This window comes from Hippocampus bargibanti, linkage group LG08 (genome assembly GCF_051943395.1).
Source record: "Hippocampus bargibanti isolate YZ-2025 linkage group LG08, ASM5194339v1, whole genome shotgun sequence".
Lineage (NCBI taxonomy): Eukaryota > Metazoa > Chordata > Actinopteri > Syngnathiformes > Syngnathidae > Hippocampus > Hippocampus bargibanti.
Window position 1 is genome coordinate 21,324,024 of NC_142741.1, and position 16,215 is coordinate 21,340,238.

A 16,215-nucleotide genomic window follows, 5' to 3' on the forward strand; every position below is an offset into this window, starting at 1 on the left:
ATTTTGGCAGAGACACGTTATTACGCAGGAAGAATGGGGGTGTGGAGACCGATACTGGCCTCCTCTAACTGCACAGTTTCATGTTTACACGAAACTGCTACGTGGCAGGTGCAATGCAGAACAAAATCACAAATGTGCGGTCTGTCACAATTTCAGATTGCGCGCAAAAGAGAAAACTATTATAATATTACGTATGCCTGCAAGATAAAAGGAGAACAGATTAATCAAAATTAATTGGCAGTTATTTTCGCCTGCGAGTAACTGGCAACCAGTACGGGTAGGCACTAGCACACCGGCGACCCTCGTAAGGATTAAGAGAGATGGATAGTTGTTATTTTTGTATTATATTGTGGGTATAGTTATCATGTTATACATCTTCACGTAAAGAGTAGAAAATACTGTAATTACAGTGATATAGGGTAGTGTACTTCTACAGCACTGCAAATTGCAACCACCCTGATAAACAATTCAAAATAATGCAGAAATAAAAAAAAACATGCATCATCACTTGGCATTTGAAATATAATGGCTATTGGGAATTTTTAATCCAAAATACATTTTCTGTTTCAAAGAAGAGCAAATTTAAATTCCATTGAAATGTGTCTGACAAGCAGCATACGGTTTACTAACCTTTGAAAGTCTGTGCTATTGTTCTACACATCAATGTGACGTGCTACTTACAAAGTAGCACATTTGCTCAATTTACTTTTCGTTTTTGTTCTTAGTCATAAATTGTATGTAGCCATGTGAGTGTGTATTTTAATTACAAATTACAATGGCCAACAATGTAAGACAAGGTAAGAAATATACATATAACTACAGTTTAATTGCTATAAACTAAATTTTTACATCATTACATCGGCATTGATAAATTACAATGTCCGATGGTGAGTTATATTTAGAACCAGCCAACAGGCTATTCAAATGGTATTATGAGAGATCGCTTGCCCAAGGATTCTATGTTGGTGACCCCTGGTTTGAAAAAAGACAACCTATTCAGTAAGTACATATAGCATACTGTATCTGAGCCGCAGGATTCAAAAGATGACAAAATAGGGCTGTATTTTTTTAAAGCCTTGATTTATTTAAAGTAACAAAAACCATCAACTCACTGAAATGCAACGGCAGCAGGAAGATATTTATTACACATTCCCCATTAGTCGTAAACATTCAAGTTGTCTTTGCAGAAATTCTCATTCTTTGCAACTCCAATCCCTGTAGTTATTTTCCTTTGTGATGTACTTGCTCCAATTCCCATGTAGACCAGACAATAGAAGTGCACATATGAACTGTGTGTGTGCGCTTTTGAATCAAAGTTATGAACCTCTAAAATGTAAAATGAACACGGCACTCTCAAAACATGTTGGATCAAAGTTGTTGTTCTTCGCCTGGTTCATGTTCTTCGCTTGCTATAACATCCTTCCCAGGAAAAGACTGAAAAATAACCAGAAAACAAACCTCCTGAGGCGATCAAGGTGAGTGCAGGCAGTGTATACTTGAGTCACCCTCGATGAATTAATTGGCAATATTTACTCTACACTTATTGTTTTCCATTTTCAGGTATGTATACACATGGCTTATTATGGTCCAAGATAATGACTAGTGGATGGACATCTGTTTATGGATTATGGAGTGATGCATGTTAGTGAGTCAGCTCTGAGCATTTTCAAGATACAGCAATAATCAGATGCAACGCTGAACACCAGAAAGGTTGCATGAGATTCGAGCAAAATTTACTGTTATGATATGGATATCACCACTAGAGTTACAAATTCCTGCTGTACAGCATGGCAACCCGCCGTAGTGAGTCGCTTTGATCTAAACAAAGTCCGTTGCAGTTCACCTCCTGCCATTGCAGAGAGCCACGACTGCACGCCACCTGAGAGAGAGGGGCGGAGGGAACAGGAATGGGTTAGGTTATCGCTTGATGGCATATCTCGTAAAAATATTCAATGGTGGCTCTCACCATGTTGACGATATCCTCTGAATCCTCACTTGAGTCAAGGTGAAGGTTGAGGATGGTGGTTTCTATCCAAGCGTTGTCAGTGTTTCTGACGTCATCCACATAACCTTCAAACACCTGAAGTTGTGATATTATAAGAGAAAGAAAGGAATAAGAAATAAGAAGACATTTGTATATTTTGAAACTATCAGAGGCATACATAATATGACACTAGATATTGACTTTTAGGGGGAAAATGGTAATTTGAAAAGAAATTACAAGACATTACAAGAATTAAGTTGTATAATGTTAAAGAAAGTTGTTTAATTTCAAAATGAAAGTATACTTTCAAGATTAAAATCATTATGTATGAGGATAAAGAGAAAAGGCATTTTTAGTTTATCAGCCTGTGGAAACGGAGGTGGCCACAGGAGGTCGCCATTTTGTGCCTCTTTTTCGGTGAGAAATTTCCCCTCAATGTTGCCTCATGATGGCATGGAATAAATTCTTTAATCGATTGCAAACATGTATGCTTTCCTCTTCAGAACTATTTGAATCATATTCATAACTGGATGTGTCACAAGAAAGCATATTCTCCGAATCTGAAGCCAATGTTTTGATTCACTAGCAATGCAAGACGTCTTGGCGTTACGTCACGAACTGGGGGCGGGACTTTCTGAAAATGCCCAATTCGCAGCTCAATTTTTTTGCAGATTTTGGACACTTTAAGTCATTTTTATTGCTCTTTTGCATTTGACTAAAAATATCATACTGTGTGTTTTGGGTATTTTAAATGCTATAAAACGTTTTTCTGATGTCAGTTAGGAAACAAAAAATTTACGTCAGTTGTCCTTTAAATGACACATTAACAAACATTAACATTTACTCATCAAAGTGTTGAAATAGACCTACCAGTATTCCCTCCGCTATATTTTTACATAATTTTTCATACAAGCTCTTGCCCATGGTTCTCATCAGAGCTGATGGCAGACGTTCTGCAGAATCAACCGGTCCCTGCAGAGATTCATGAAATGTGGGGTGTTATCTAAATGTCACTTAAACTACTCACAGGTCTAAAAGCACAGCTGTATTCACCCCTGGTAAAACCATCCTTTGCTGCTTGTCTTCAACTGCCAGAAATTCCAAAACTGAGCGCCCACTGTCCCGCAAACTAGAAAAAGAAGATATATGTTAGCCATCTGATTATTAAACGCACAATTTCAGAGTAGAGTCCTGTTATTTTTTTCTTGAAATGGACCCACCGTGTAATCACGAGGTCTACTTGCAAATTTGGACCGAGATGGGCGAGTGAACCCCGACCTCTGATACCAGTCCTGCCTCCAGGGTTTCTAGTGTCAAAAGGCAGTCAGATACATGATGTGATGTTTACTGTACCAGACCATCAATCAACATCCATTTATTTGAACATCATACCTGTAATTTTCCAAGACTTCAATGTCTGATCTGTGAGGAAGACACCAACAAAATCAAGAGACTAAAAGGCAGGGATCGTTCAGATAGATTGCTCGCTAGATATCTCATGCGACATAACGGATTTCAGATTGGGATTTTGGCCCGTTTTACTGCTTTTTTCCCTCTTTGCCCATCCCTCCTTTCCAAGTGGAATAACATAAAACATACCCATTGATATCGTCCTCGGAGCTAAAATATGAAGGCATGTATGAGGTGAAGCTGACCTAAAATTAAAAAAAAGTAAAATTGGAAACAGTGCAATGTGTATAAGAGCGTGAAATATAAATGCTGAATACCTCCCAAGGCACTTTCTCCTCAGGTACAGGGAAGCGAGTGATTTTGCTATTTGGATAGTGAAACTGTCGGGCTTTGACGTGGAAGCCATCTGTCTCTTTCACAGATTCCAAGGTTTCTGAAGAGTCTTTACCTGTTTGAAGTATCGCTGAAAGAAAAACACCAAATCAATGAATGGAAATGAATTATATGAACCGTATTTAAATGGCTAAAAAAATAAAAGCAGACGCGGTGGTTGTTCCTCTTTGGACTTCAGACTCTCCATGATCCACTGCAGGCCTTTGGCTGACTGGACAACCTGCAGGTAGGATTCAACGTATCAACATGCAATGGCAAAGTATGCTGCTTGCATCATTATGCAAAGTTGGGGTCACGACCTGCTCCTCCAGTCGGGCCAGACGCTTAATCAAGATGGCAGAGCTAATCTCCTCTTCCCGCTCCAGCCTCTCAGTTATGGCATTGACCCTGGAGACCATACATGATTGAAAATAAAAAATAATAATAATAATAAAAAACAACAAATCAGGGCAGAACGGTGGATGGTTTGTTATTAGTTTATTGTCCTTTTTTAGATGAATAAAAATGGATGCATTGATTTCAAGATTGCAGAGGTTTGTACTTTTGCGCAGTGTCCATGATGCATCGTTCCATGGTTTGAGTCTTCTGCTGCTGAGTGGACAGGAGGTATCTGTCCTTCATCAGGGCCTCCCATGATAGCAGCTCCTCTTCTTCAATGTGAGGAAGTTCAGTCCCTGGACAAACAAACAAACACACAAATAAATGAATACATGAATAAATAAAAATAAAATAATGGTCCATGCTGTTTACAAAGTGGAATCTTATATGGGTGATGCTCTGTTAGTGAGCGTGCGACTTTCTGTTTCAAAGAATAGGATGTAAAAATACAGAATCTATTTATTTTCTATCACAGTGGTCGGGAACCTTTTTGTAAAATATTTAGAAATGTTTTTCAGTGAGAGCCACACACACACACACATACACACACCAACGCGCACGCACATGATTTCAACAACATGTCAGAATTATTTAAAATGACTGTGATAATACTCCCCATTAATATGAATAGTTTTCCGTTCCTCATGATTGGTAAAATCCAGCCAAACGATCGGAATGAAAGTCAACTTGCCGGGTACATAAGCAAGGTTAGCTACTGCTAGCTAGCCTGCACGCTGCTCATTAGCTTGCACGCTTGCTTTCTGCTGTCTCTCACAGACGTATATTGATGCTAACGTTAGCATGGGTACTTGTCAAAGTGCCACTGACATTCGATTGTTTCATCAATGGTATTGTTTCATTGCAAATTGGAACCACGGCAGAACCTTTTCTCTCCACAAAGTTGAATTATTCGGTCCATTCAACCTGAAGTGTACGATAATCGTCATATTTTTTTAAAAGGGGGCGTTGCGACCCGTTTCGACTTGAACGGCACCTAGGTCAGTATCATCCAATCAAACTTGTTCTTTGAACTTCAACGGCCACATTGAGTCAGTATCATCCAATCAAAATTACGCTTTCAGCCAAACTAGGTCAGTATCATCCAATCAAAATTGCGCTTTCCGCCAACTGCCGCCCAAACAGGGAATGAACAGCGAAGAGAATATGTATTTAGTTTTATCGGCGAGCTAGATGCAGTCATCAAAAGAGCCATATATGGCACAACCATCTTTTTCAAGTATTTGAGTCTGAAGTGACACAATATTACAAAAAAAACTGAATGTTTGTTGTTGTACTCACTGAACTTTCGTGATTTATGTGGTGGCCTGCAAAGAAGCACATTCCTGATGAAGATGTAAAGGTGGCTGAGAATGATGAAGGGAGGAGGAGCAGCGGGTCGGCTGTGGTACTCCTTAATGAGCTCATATCTTTGGAACTTCCATATACGGTCTGTGTTGTCCTGCACTTCCTGGAAAGTGAAGCTGCAGCAGCCACATAAAGAGTTTGTGTCAAATTTATAAGCACAGGTGATCGAATGAATAAGAGAGGACTTACTTGAAGATGGCGATCAGAAGGTTGAGAAGAAGTATATTGGCGAAGAGGAGGTAAACGCACAGCATGATGATGGTGAGCCACTCCGGAAAGGCTGGGGTTTGGTTTTCATTCAACACAGGGCATTTGGGCTTCAAGGGGTCTGTGCCGTTCATGCTGCAGGAGTCCAAGTTAAATTCTGAATCTGAAATAGGCAAATCCCATGTTTCCCTAATGCCAAAACAGCACATCCAAATTGTATTTGATGCTTGTTCCCTGCACCCTAAATACTACAGTTGGGCTAATTCACTTTCTTCCGTAACGATTAGATTTATATTACAAATATTTATTATACAGTAGTCCAATATGTGATTCATTGTCATCGTTATTGTTTTTTACCCCCCAAACAAAACAGTTTTCTTATAATATTTCAAAGAATATGGGCAGACCTGAAAATCTGAACTACCTCCACTCACCTATTTTTAATGTGCTTATATTTAATTCATGTATTTAAATCAATGCAGGCAGATGAAAGTCAGTCACTCTGTGACATTTATTTCATTAAGAGCTTAAGGCCATTGACGGACCACAACAAATTGGCTCCTCGCTGTCATCTACTGGAGAAAAGTGGTTCCTTCATCTGTGCATTAAAAAAAAATCTTAACTTTGATGTCAATTTATTGAATTTAGCATATAAAATCCCCAAATGCCAACAGTGATTTTTGAACAACCCTACTAAATACTAAATACCTTGGATTATGACAGTGTTTCATTGCAATAATTTCTTTCTTTCTAGTTCCACTTTTGGCAGTAATATAACATGATATTAATGGTTAGTCCCTGTGTGTCGTGTTATTTTGACTAATAATGAACTAATCCAAAATGTCCAAAATAGCTGGAGAGTAATTTTTTATGTAGGTTTTTACTCACAATCTACGTTGGTGGGGACGTTGCCAAATATGATGAGGTAGGGCTCGTATACGGCCCCCCGAAAAATCCACTCCAGCCGATTGTCGTTGTGGATCAGGATGCCTTGCTTGGCTACGCCATATGCCACTACCCAGATACTCAGCAGGAACATGAAGAAGAACATATCCATCATCTTGAGAGACATATGATGGTGGTGAATTGCTTTGTTAGCATTGCTATTTGGAATATGTCATATCTGGATCCTCCTACCATCCTCCTGACGATGATGATCTTTGGTCCAAGCGTCCGACTGATGCTGAAGATGGCCATGAGACGCAAGCTAAAGACCACAAAGTCGATGCAGAGGATGACCTTGCCAGCGTAGAATAGCTTGGTTGTTAGCCTTGATGAGACAAATGATGATGAGATGCCATGAGGCTGGAGTTGACAGTTTATTTGCCCTGGAGGACACGGTAGCTCACCTAAACACAAGGCCGATGATGAATAGGACGATGGACAGAACATCCAAAATATTCCAAAGTTCTTTGATGTACATCCTGGCTTTTTTATGGAACCCAAAGCCATCAGGGTCATAAAACAACTGAGGTCAAAAAGACAGAAAGTACAGTGGGAAATAAAAAAATGCACCAAATTCCTTACACTTTGCCCACTCAGTACAATATGATTGATATAATAAATTAATTTGAAGCACCACTCATCTCAAATTCCGTGATCTCCACATTTATCATCAAAATCTAAGGCCACCCATTTTGTATGACCTTATTAAAAAAACATACAAGAACAGAAAGGAAATAAAAACATGTCTTGCTTCGGATTGTTTTTTTTTTTCAAAATGGGTACTTCAAGTCACAGTTATAATAGTTAGGGAAGTTTCAGAACACTTATTTTTAGTTTAGTCTTGCATATTTTTTATTCATTTTTAAAACATTACCACCTGATAATTTCGCTCTGTCAATAACTTTCTTTTTCTCTTTACAGATGATGTGGGTTTGATTTTTATTCCACATAGATTAAGCTTTGTTGATACAGCACTTGCACAATAATTAAACATGCCAAAACGTTACTTTAAACAAAGCCTGCATGAATTGGATTTCTTACCTGCCGGACTTCCTCGCTCACCACAGAGAAGAGCCACACATAGAGCAGAATCTCGGCAGGGGAGGGCATGATCTGAAAGTCCATCATCAGCACCACCGCAAAGAGGAAGAGGAAGGCAAAGTAGGACACGATATTCCAGTAGAATTTTACTTGTGGCGAGCGATATAAGCAAGCCAATCTGGACCAGCAGTTCAGAGACTTCATGGTTGTGAGATCACTATTGGGGTAATCATCAGGATCATAATGGGACATACATTTTAATGGGATGTTGTGATGGACATAAATAGTGACTCACGGGTTTTTAGCTTTAGATCGGCGCACACTTCCCGTGACGCTTTCCACTGTCTTGATATCCTCACTTTTCTCATTTTGTTTTTGGATGAGCTCGTCGGGTCTTGTAAGAATGGGGAAAGGTCATTAACATAAAGGATTTGATCCGTAAGGAAAACCACTGGATGTAAATTACAAGTACTGTCCCACAAATATCCAATCAAATCACTGCAACCGGAAGTTGGTCTGCTGCAATAACATGAGATGAGGGTCACCTGTAGGCCAGGAAGCCAGTGTAGATAAGCGGGAAAAATATCATGCAGATTGTCACTCTCCACACAGGATTGTCCACTGAGAGTTCACCACACCAGATCTCAGTCAGCAGGGCCTTTTGGTAAACGGACACGGATTTACACACACTATGCGAACATATACACTTTTCTTCATTCGCCAGTTCTTAAACACCACCGAAATAAATTCAATAGACAAATACTAAGCTTTTTTGTCAAAGTACTTTTTTGCCCAAACTTTACTTTCAGGTTGTTTATACAAAGTTTGTTGGTTTTACCTGGACACCTGACAGCGCCACAAAGCTTTTACAGTTAGCCTCCAGTGCTAGCCTCAGACATGTGGTCTTCCCCCAATTTCGTGACACACGAACCAGCAGCTTCTTAGCACGCTCCTCACCACCACTGTAACACTGGGTGAACACACCTACAGTTAAACACAAACACACACACATGAAATCATCTCTGGATATTGTTTCTCTTCAGTGCATGACATATCTCATAGTCATACCGATGGCGTGCATCTCAAAGTGATCAGCCAGGTCTCGCATTTCCGCAGCCTCATCGGCATCGCTGCCTTCCTCTGCCATTTTTCGCAGGATCTTGCAGGCGGCCAGAGCGGCAGAAACACAGTCTGTACACTGTTTAATGAATTTAACATTAGCTACATGTTAAAGTGATTTTCTTGAATGTGCACATTTAAGTGACATTGGACAATTTCCCTCACACTCAAGTACCAAGACCCATTGGTTGAGAATAATATGGTATACAAAACAGGTGTCAATGTCCAGGAGCCAAATCTGGCCCGCCACATCATTTTACTCGGCCTGCAAAAGCATGTAAAGTGCCATGATGCTTGCTAAACCCCGAACCAAAATTTCAAATTGTCTTATGTAAACAACAGTAACAGTCATTATTCTTGACTTCAGATTTGAACACGAGCTATTCAATAATTTGTTGTGCATTCTGTATGTAATATGTGGAGGAGAAAAAACATTCTAATGGTTTCCACAATTCATTCTACTATTCATCACGGCCTTCGAGAGGAAACCATAACTACAATGTTGCCCATGGCGAAAAATGAGTTTGACACCCCTGGTCTAAAACTTTTCCTGTGACCTTGCATACCTGTTCCCAGGTGATTTCGGACAGTTCTCTATTTTTCTGGATGACAGCCCAAAGAAAAAGGTCCCTGGCTGGGTCTCTCTGGGCCTCAGCAAGGTCAACCCTGAGGGGAGCTTGAGAACCCGACAAGCTTCTTGACAGCTAGAAAGATGGAAACAAACACCACTAATTTAATCATGCATTGGTGCTGAACTCCACTACATCATTCTTGTTAATATCAGTCATCAAACTTCTTCAAATATGATTTAATATCCTTTCAAGTGGATTTTGAAATGTGAAGATGGAATGAGTGGGAAGTCATCACAAATGAAACCATAGAAAATGGAGAGAGTGTCTCACCGATGTTGCGTCCTCCATGTTAAAGTGATACATCATAGTAGGGGGTGGGTAGATTGGCTGGGTGAAGCTACCCAGCAGGTGTCGCACCTCTTCCGAGACATGACTCAAGGCGATGCCCGTGTTCTGTGATGAGCACACCCTGTTTCTGGTGGCAAACACTTTTCTCCTACGAGGGCAGGAAGCATGGACACGTTTGGCCAGTTTGCGCAAGAAGAAGCAGTTGGGCAGCTGCTTGTAGAGCTCGCACAGAGTGTCTTCGCTCTGTAGAAACTCCCTCAGACTCACACCGTTCTCCAGCAGGAGGCTCACAAACCGAGGCTTGTTGCTCACCAGGGCCGAGAACATGGCCCAGTGAAGATCACTGGACTGGAGCATGGGAAGAAAATGTAGATAGAACATGGCCCTTGAACCTTTCAAAGACAATGGTTTAGACAGTGGATAGCTTATCATGTTGTCAGGTTGTCATTACAGTATTAGTTCATGAAAGGGTTACCATGGGCCTACACATCCTGACAATTGGCCCTAAGTCATGAAAGATAATAATTTCTATATTGTTAGCTAATGTTTGTGGTAGTCACAGCGTCAATGTGAATCCAAACAAATGTTTTGAGCTATTTGAGAACGATGCGTCGTTGGGCAACTCACCTTCCATTGGCTCTCGTCAGTGAAGATCTCGGTGGCGGCTATATCCATTCTGTTCCAGACTATTGCCAGCTCCAGCTGCCTCCGCCATCCCTCCACGACCCGTGATGCACTGGCCCTTGAAGCTGAATGGTTGAAAAGACAGTGCAGACACAAGTTTCTCACTGGGTCATCTGGGAGGTAGAACCACACCAAACAGTTTTTGATGGTGATGCTCTTTTTGTTCAAATTTGCATTTGAGATTTAACACAGACAACCAATTCAATTAGAAGGAACAGCCATTTCCAATTAACCAACCTCTAAACATTTTCATGCACCAATAATGATAACCCGTCACCTGATTACACGATAAACTGTACACTGTCGTAACCAATATCCCTGAAAAGGTAAAGTTAAAAAGTAATGTGGAATAGTGATTTATGACTGATTTAAAACATGCTAGAAAAAAATATTCAAATTAATAAAGAGAAAATATATTTATCAAAATGTAGTTATGATTAAATCATGACAACAAAAATTACACTGAACTACACAGACTACGGTCTTCGATCAGCCCTTTATTTCTAAGTGCTGTGTCTCAGCTCCATTATCGGCGTTATTAGTGCTCCATAGTGGATGCACTTTCCTTGGTGATTTTAATAGTGCGGTTCTGATTCCAGTCAATTGCTCAAAAGGAGCTTCCAAGTACACAGTGGCAGGAGATGGTCAAGAAGTCAGCAGGAAATCTTCCAGGAAATTGGTTGAGTGATATCAATGGGGGTAAGAGACATAATCCACCTGGAAAGCTTTGTGGAATCATCTAAAAGCATTTGAAGTACAAGCTCACCTTTAAAGAGTGCTTGTAAAATGGCCACATCCACATCTCCGCATCCTCTGAACACAGTCAGCAGGTGAGACATCCTGATGATGTCCTGAATCTGGCGCAGGAGGTAGAAGGATGAATAGATAAAACTAACCCCTTCATCCACCCTATAACTTGATAACGTGATAAATTGTCCACTCTAATAACCACTTTTCTTGAAAGGGTTAAGGAGAATCAAAGGGGAATGTGTTCAACTACCTTTTTGGTCCACTCAATGATCGTGAGGTCGGTGAAGTTGTCGTACTCCAGGCTAAGGAACTTCTTGAGCAGGCGATGCATGAGACTGATGGTGACCTGGCTCACGGGTAGTCCTGCCGCGTGGGCAATCACGTCAGCCATTCTACCAGAACCCTCCAACACCACACACGGTGTGTCATTGAGCATGGCTTTGTAGATGGTCTGGGAAGGACCCGGACAATCCACGGTCAAAAGTCAGAATGGGAAGAGGATGAGGGCGCAAGATCGAACTCACATTGAGAGTGCCTCCTCCTCCGTCCAAAACCACACACACCACGGGAATGGACACACCAACAGCTGGCAATATATTATAAAAAATACAACTTTTAGACGTTTCGATGCAAACATGCAGTTAAAAAAAAGACTTTGTGGTGGTAATCCCGGAATTTGTCTGTCATAAGACCCGTACCTCAAAGTCCACACCACAACATCACGAAAACCCTAACCTTCAGAACTTCTATACTTCAATCACCATAGCTTGACTTTTACATCTCAATTTCTGACATTGTATCATTTACAAAGACTTCCATAACAACTAACCTTTGTTTCCAAGAGTCTTTTGAGAGATGAACTTCTCCAGACGACTTCTAAGATCAATCTCTACACCATAGCGACCGTAAGTACCGTCATCTACCAACAGGAAGTGGGTGTGATTGTTGTCAAGGCAGGGAAGTCGACCCTTGACATCCATTGGGTAATGAGCAGGGAAACAACCCTGAGAGGAACACGTTTAATTGGACTTTGTTGATGATGACTGAATTGTGTATAAAATACCTGTGAATGCACCAACATTTCTTTGTTATGAATGACTCCCCATGTTGCCAGTCCAATGGTCACAATCTTGCCCTGCATGGAGCTGCTCAATGAGTAATCCCTCACAGCTTGTCCAACGTGCTTCATAACACCAGTGTTGGTTCCACCCGTGATGATCCATGCACCTGCACAAAAGCAGTGTAGGCCTTATTGATGTTCACACTAAAGTCGCAGTATAATCGGATGTTATTTGTGCTCTTTTTTCCTCTGTAAATGCTACAAATCTCTTAATAGGTGTATGGTTGCATGCCAGCACCTGTTGTCTGAGCCACTTTGATGAGACCTCTTTGGAAGACATTTTTGAGACGTGTTTTCAGGTAGAAATTCTTAGCTCCCCCAGTGACTGAAATGAGCAGGTTGGGTGGAGACACTTTCCACTGTTCAGTCATTAACTGGTAAACCATCTCAGGAGTGGTGTCTGTGGACACTCGAGCATACTGATGATAAAGAAATAGCAACAGACATGTCATTACACATCTATCGGACACTGTTTAGAATCATACAATAACACTGCAATTCTCATAGACATTATCAAACTGCTAGCATTAAACTTATATAACTATACAACAGTGGCGAGCTGTGGAGTTCACACCTAGCCCTTCAGTAGTGCTACGTCTGAATCAGCTGTGACTGCAACTCATATAAAACGTGTGGTGGGATTTACGACAAGTCCACCATAGGGTACCGAGAAGGCCTTGGTGTCACCAACTTGAAATCTGATTTTCAAACCAACAGTTTTATCTCCACTTTTTTTTGGGTGCTACACAAAGTTTTCAGAACAAACAAAGTACAGCAAAATGCATTGACGTGATGGAAGGACTGCTACAATGTGTCCTTTTTTTGGTCAGGGGCGTTCCTTCAGTGACGTAACGTAAGGATTCGTCACCAACTCAAAAACAGGACTTCCGAAATATTTCAGCGTGAGCCTTAAAACGTAAAATATAGCTAGATGCGGCGGAATCTTCGTAAAATACGCTCAGTAGAAGTCATTTGAAGCCATTTTACAAATTATGGACACAACTTGTCTGGAGATGTCGGTTGTCCTTTAAATTTATCAGTTTTTCCTTAGAGGGGAGAGGTCATTATCGATTTTGTAAATGTTTGTGTACTTTTAGCCAGCAAAGCTCATTGAGACCCGCTGTTAATTATGGGCTGTTTAAATAAATATGACTTATGTCCTGTTTGCTGAACAAATTGTGTGAAATAGGCCCAACATTGTATTCCACTGCCATGGTTTTGTCAGGGCCCACATTGCATGTCTGTACACAGATTGTGGTTTTTATTCACCTTGGTTGTCGTCTGTCTCAAACCACCGAAGCTGATGTCCCCGAAAGCATCCGTGGGTACTTCACGAATGTGTGTGAGCGGGTCCCAGTTCCCGCTACTCATAACATCTGTCTGAATGGCATCAGCCACATGCTCATTCTTGGAGTAGCCGCACATGCACACATCCTCTCTGTGGTAAGCCAAGGAACAAGAAATTCAAATATAGTCATGATTTGAGATACAATATATCCAACTTGCGAGTTTTTCCAAGACAAAAGCTGATATTAGGCCACATTTTGCTTTGACTTGAGAGTGCAAATATAAGTGCTGTAGAGTAGCATGGACTTTTCATGTCAAGCAACAGTTGGCAGATTCTTCTAAAAAAAAGATATTTCAAGCTATCTATTGCCACTTTTAATGTTTACTGTCAAACTAAACATAAAACAAAGGCAAGCATGCATTTTGTCTTTAAAAAAAGCCACTCTCTATGTTTCTTTTCCCTTTTTTGCTTCGGGAAAAAAATAATGACATTTCCATTCAATGGTGAAAGAGAATCAGAGACGTGACAGTGTTCACAGAACAAATTACACTTGTACACAAGTCACTATCTAGACAAGGTCATTCATGTAACTTTAGAAACAAAAGCTCCCCTACCTGGCACCTATTTCAAAGAAGCAGCACTCCTTCTTGCGGATGTTCTGTCGGATCCAGGTGACATGCTGGAAAGTGGGTGTTAAAGAAACCACTTTTAAGGCAGTGCCGGCACTCAAAGTTAGATTTTGAATGAGCTGAGATTCTCCTGTTTGCTCCATGGCAGTCGAGGCGAGCTTCGCAAAGAGTGATAGCAATAACACAGTAACAGTTCCTTGAGTCCAGCCTGTTTGTGCTGTCTCATCCCTCTCCCATTGTGATGTCAGTTAGTGGAGAAACTGCTGCCAAACCTTCCATTACTGAGAGTCGGATGCTGGGGCAAGATCAATAAATTACATCACCGGTGGCGGATTAATCTCAGATTTATAAGGAGAAAAAAATCATTTAAGATGCATCACTTGGAAACCATGACACACTTTACGTCTGTGTAAGCTCTCAGTCGTACAGGAGTGGTCCATCGATGAGAAGGTTTCTTCAGCCGTCATCTGTACAAAAGTGAAGGTTTCGGACGTTTCGCCTCCTATCCAAGAGGCTTCGTCAGCGAACTAAAGTCTGACTGGTCGTATCGGCCCCATTTATATATCCCTAATGTCCAGACATGGTGGCGCCGGACACAGCTATGATAGGTCCCTACTCTCAGGTTGGGGGGGATGGCAGGGGACCCCTCCCTGTGGCCCCACTGATTGTTCCTACATTCCTGACTAACGACTGGCCTATTACCCCCACTCCCCCCGGTATCACCTCATCAGCATAACGACCCTCATCAGCATTGCGAAAGTTGCCTAACCTGTTTTGCCTAAGCAGGCTATTGTATGAACGATCCAAATTGAACCTCACCCCACCAGACCGGTTTAATGAAGGATTTTGTTGTTTTATAAGAATCGCTTCTTTTACCCCCCTTTCAAACCATCTATGTTATTTCGCTAAGATTTTAACCTCATTGTCGTCAAATGAGTGGTTGCTAGCTTTTAGGTGCAAATGTACTGCCGATTGAGGCCCACTAGTATTATCCCTGCGATGTTGATAAAGTCTTTTTTTGAGAATTTGTTGAGTCTCCCCAATGTACTGCTCTTTACAATTTTCATTCTTACAATGTATGGAATATACTACATTACTTAGGGAGAGGGGCTAAGGTTAAAAAACACACTTTGTAATGAAAAATAACTAGTCAAAATAACTAGTCAAATGCATTTATTACTTTTGTCTTCAGTTAGGCAAACCCTACACACCGCCATGTCCCACTACTTTTTCTTCTTAATGTGTGTTTCAAGCATCACATGCACAAACGTTGAATGTGGGAAAAGCTTCAGAAATAGAACTACAACAATGGGTATTTACTAGCATACTGTGTTGAAGCTAATTGCTACAAGTTATCAACATAACATTCCAGTGTTAAATAACAGACACACCGCAATTGACGTTTCATTTCATGACTGCACCTTTGGCATAGCTTTACATTTGAATCGTTGTTGCATTTGTTATTATTTTATAATATGCTTTGGTAGTCAACTCTATCTATCTATCTATCTATCTATCTATCTATCTATCTATCTATCTATCTATCTATCTATCTATCTATCTATCTATCTACGCACGTACGCACGCGCGCGCGCACGCACGCACACACACACACGCACACACACACACACACACACACACACACACACACACACACACACACACACACACACACACACACACACACACACACACACACACACACACACACACACACACACACACACACACACACACACACACAGATGTAGGTAGGTCGGTAGGTAGGTGGATATATATGGTATATATAGATGTAATTGTCTTTTTTTTTCACCTGACAGAAAATGGCCTGTTTTAAAGGAAGGTGGAATGAGTTTGTATGCATGGACTGACACTCACTCACCTTTTTAAAATACTCAATAACCTGGTTGAGGCGACATTTCTTCTTCTGGTGACGAGCCATCATGTGAAGCTTTTTCTCTCACTTTGCTTTTGTGGAAGAC

General features: G+C 40.9%; 1 protein-coding gene across 2 annotated transcripts; it reads right to left on the reverse strand.

Moving 5' to 3' along the window:
- Positions 1-1,079: 1,079 nt before the first annotated feature.
- On the reverse strand, positions 1,080-16,215 carry trpm2 (transient receptor potential cation channel, subfamily M, member 2). 2 transcript variants are annotated; one of them, XM_089002393.1, is made up of 33 exons: positions 16,116-16,215; positions 14,219-14,283; positions 13,586-13,754; positions 12,555-12,735; positions 12,260-12,423; positions 12,026-12,200; positions 11,721-11,782; positions 11,447-11,647; positions 11,213-11,303; positions 10,390-10,511; positions 9,745-10,110; positions 9,409-9,546; positions 8,792-8,921; positions 8,562-8,707; positions 8,269-8,381; positions 8,019-8,117; positions 7,724-7,940; positions 7,087-7,205; positions 6,875-7,007; positions 6,626-6,797; positions 5,720-5,900; positions 5,465-5,646; positions 4,329-4,461; positions 4,087-4,174; positions 3,938-4,007; positions 3,712-3,857; positions 3,584-3,639; positions 3,377-3,406; positions 3,205-3,291; positions 3,038-3,113; positions 2,855-2,956; positions 1,967-2,080; positions 1,080-1,879 (listed from the first exon to the last, which is right to left on the reverse strand). In XM_089002393.1, the coding sequence occupies exons 1-33, from the start codon at positions 16,176-16,178 to the stop codon at positions 1,766-1,768; spliced, it is 4,305 nt and encodes a 1,434-aa protein (XP_088858519.1). In that variant the 5' UTR covers positions 16,179-16,215; the 3' UTR covers positions 1,080-1,765. The 2 variants fall into 2 exon arrangements, with proteins under 2 accessions (XP_088858519.1, XP_088858518.1); XM_089002392.1 differs by lacking the exon at positions 16,116-16,215 and having other exon boundaries at positions 14,219-14,450.

Coding starts and splice junctions, on each gene's coding strand:
- trpm2 (XM_089002392.1), bottom strand. CDS start 14,376: ATGGAGCAAACAGGAGAATCTCAGCTCATTCAAAATCTAACTTTGAGT. Junction 12,424..12,554: donor CAAAGTGGCTCAGACAACAG/GTGCTGGCATGC, acceptor GCTTTTGTGCAG/GTGCATGGATCATCACGGGT. Junction 7,941..8,018: donor CGATCTAAAGCTAAAAACCC/GTGAGTCACTAT, acceptor TTACCCCAATAG/TGATCTCACAACCATGAAGT.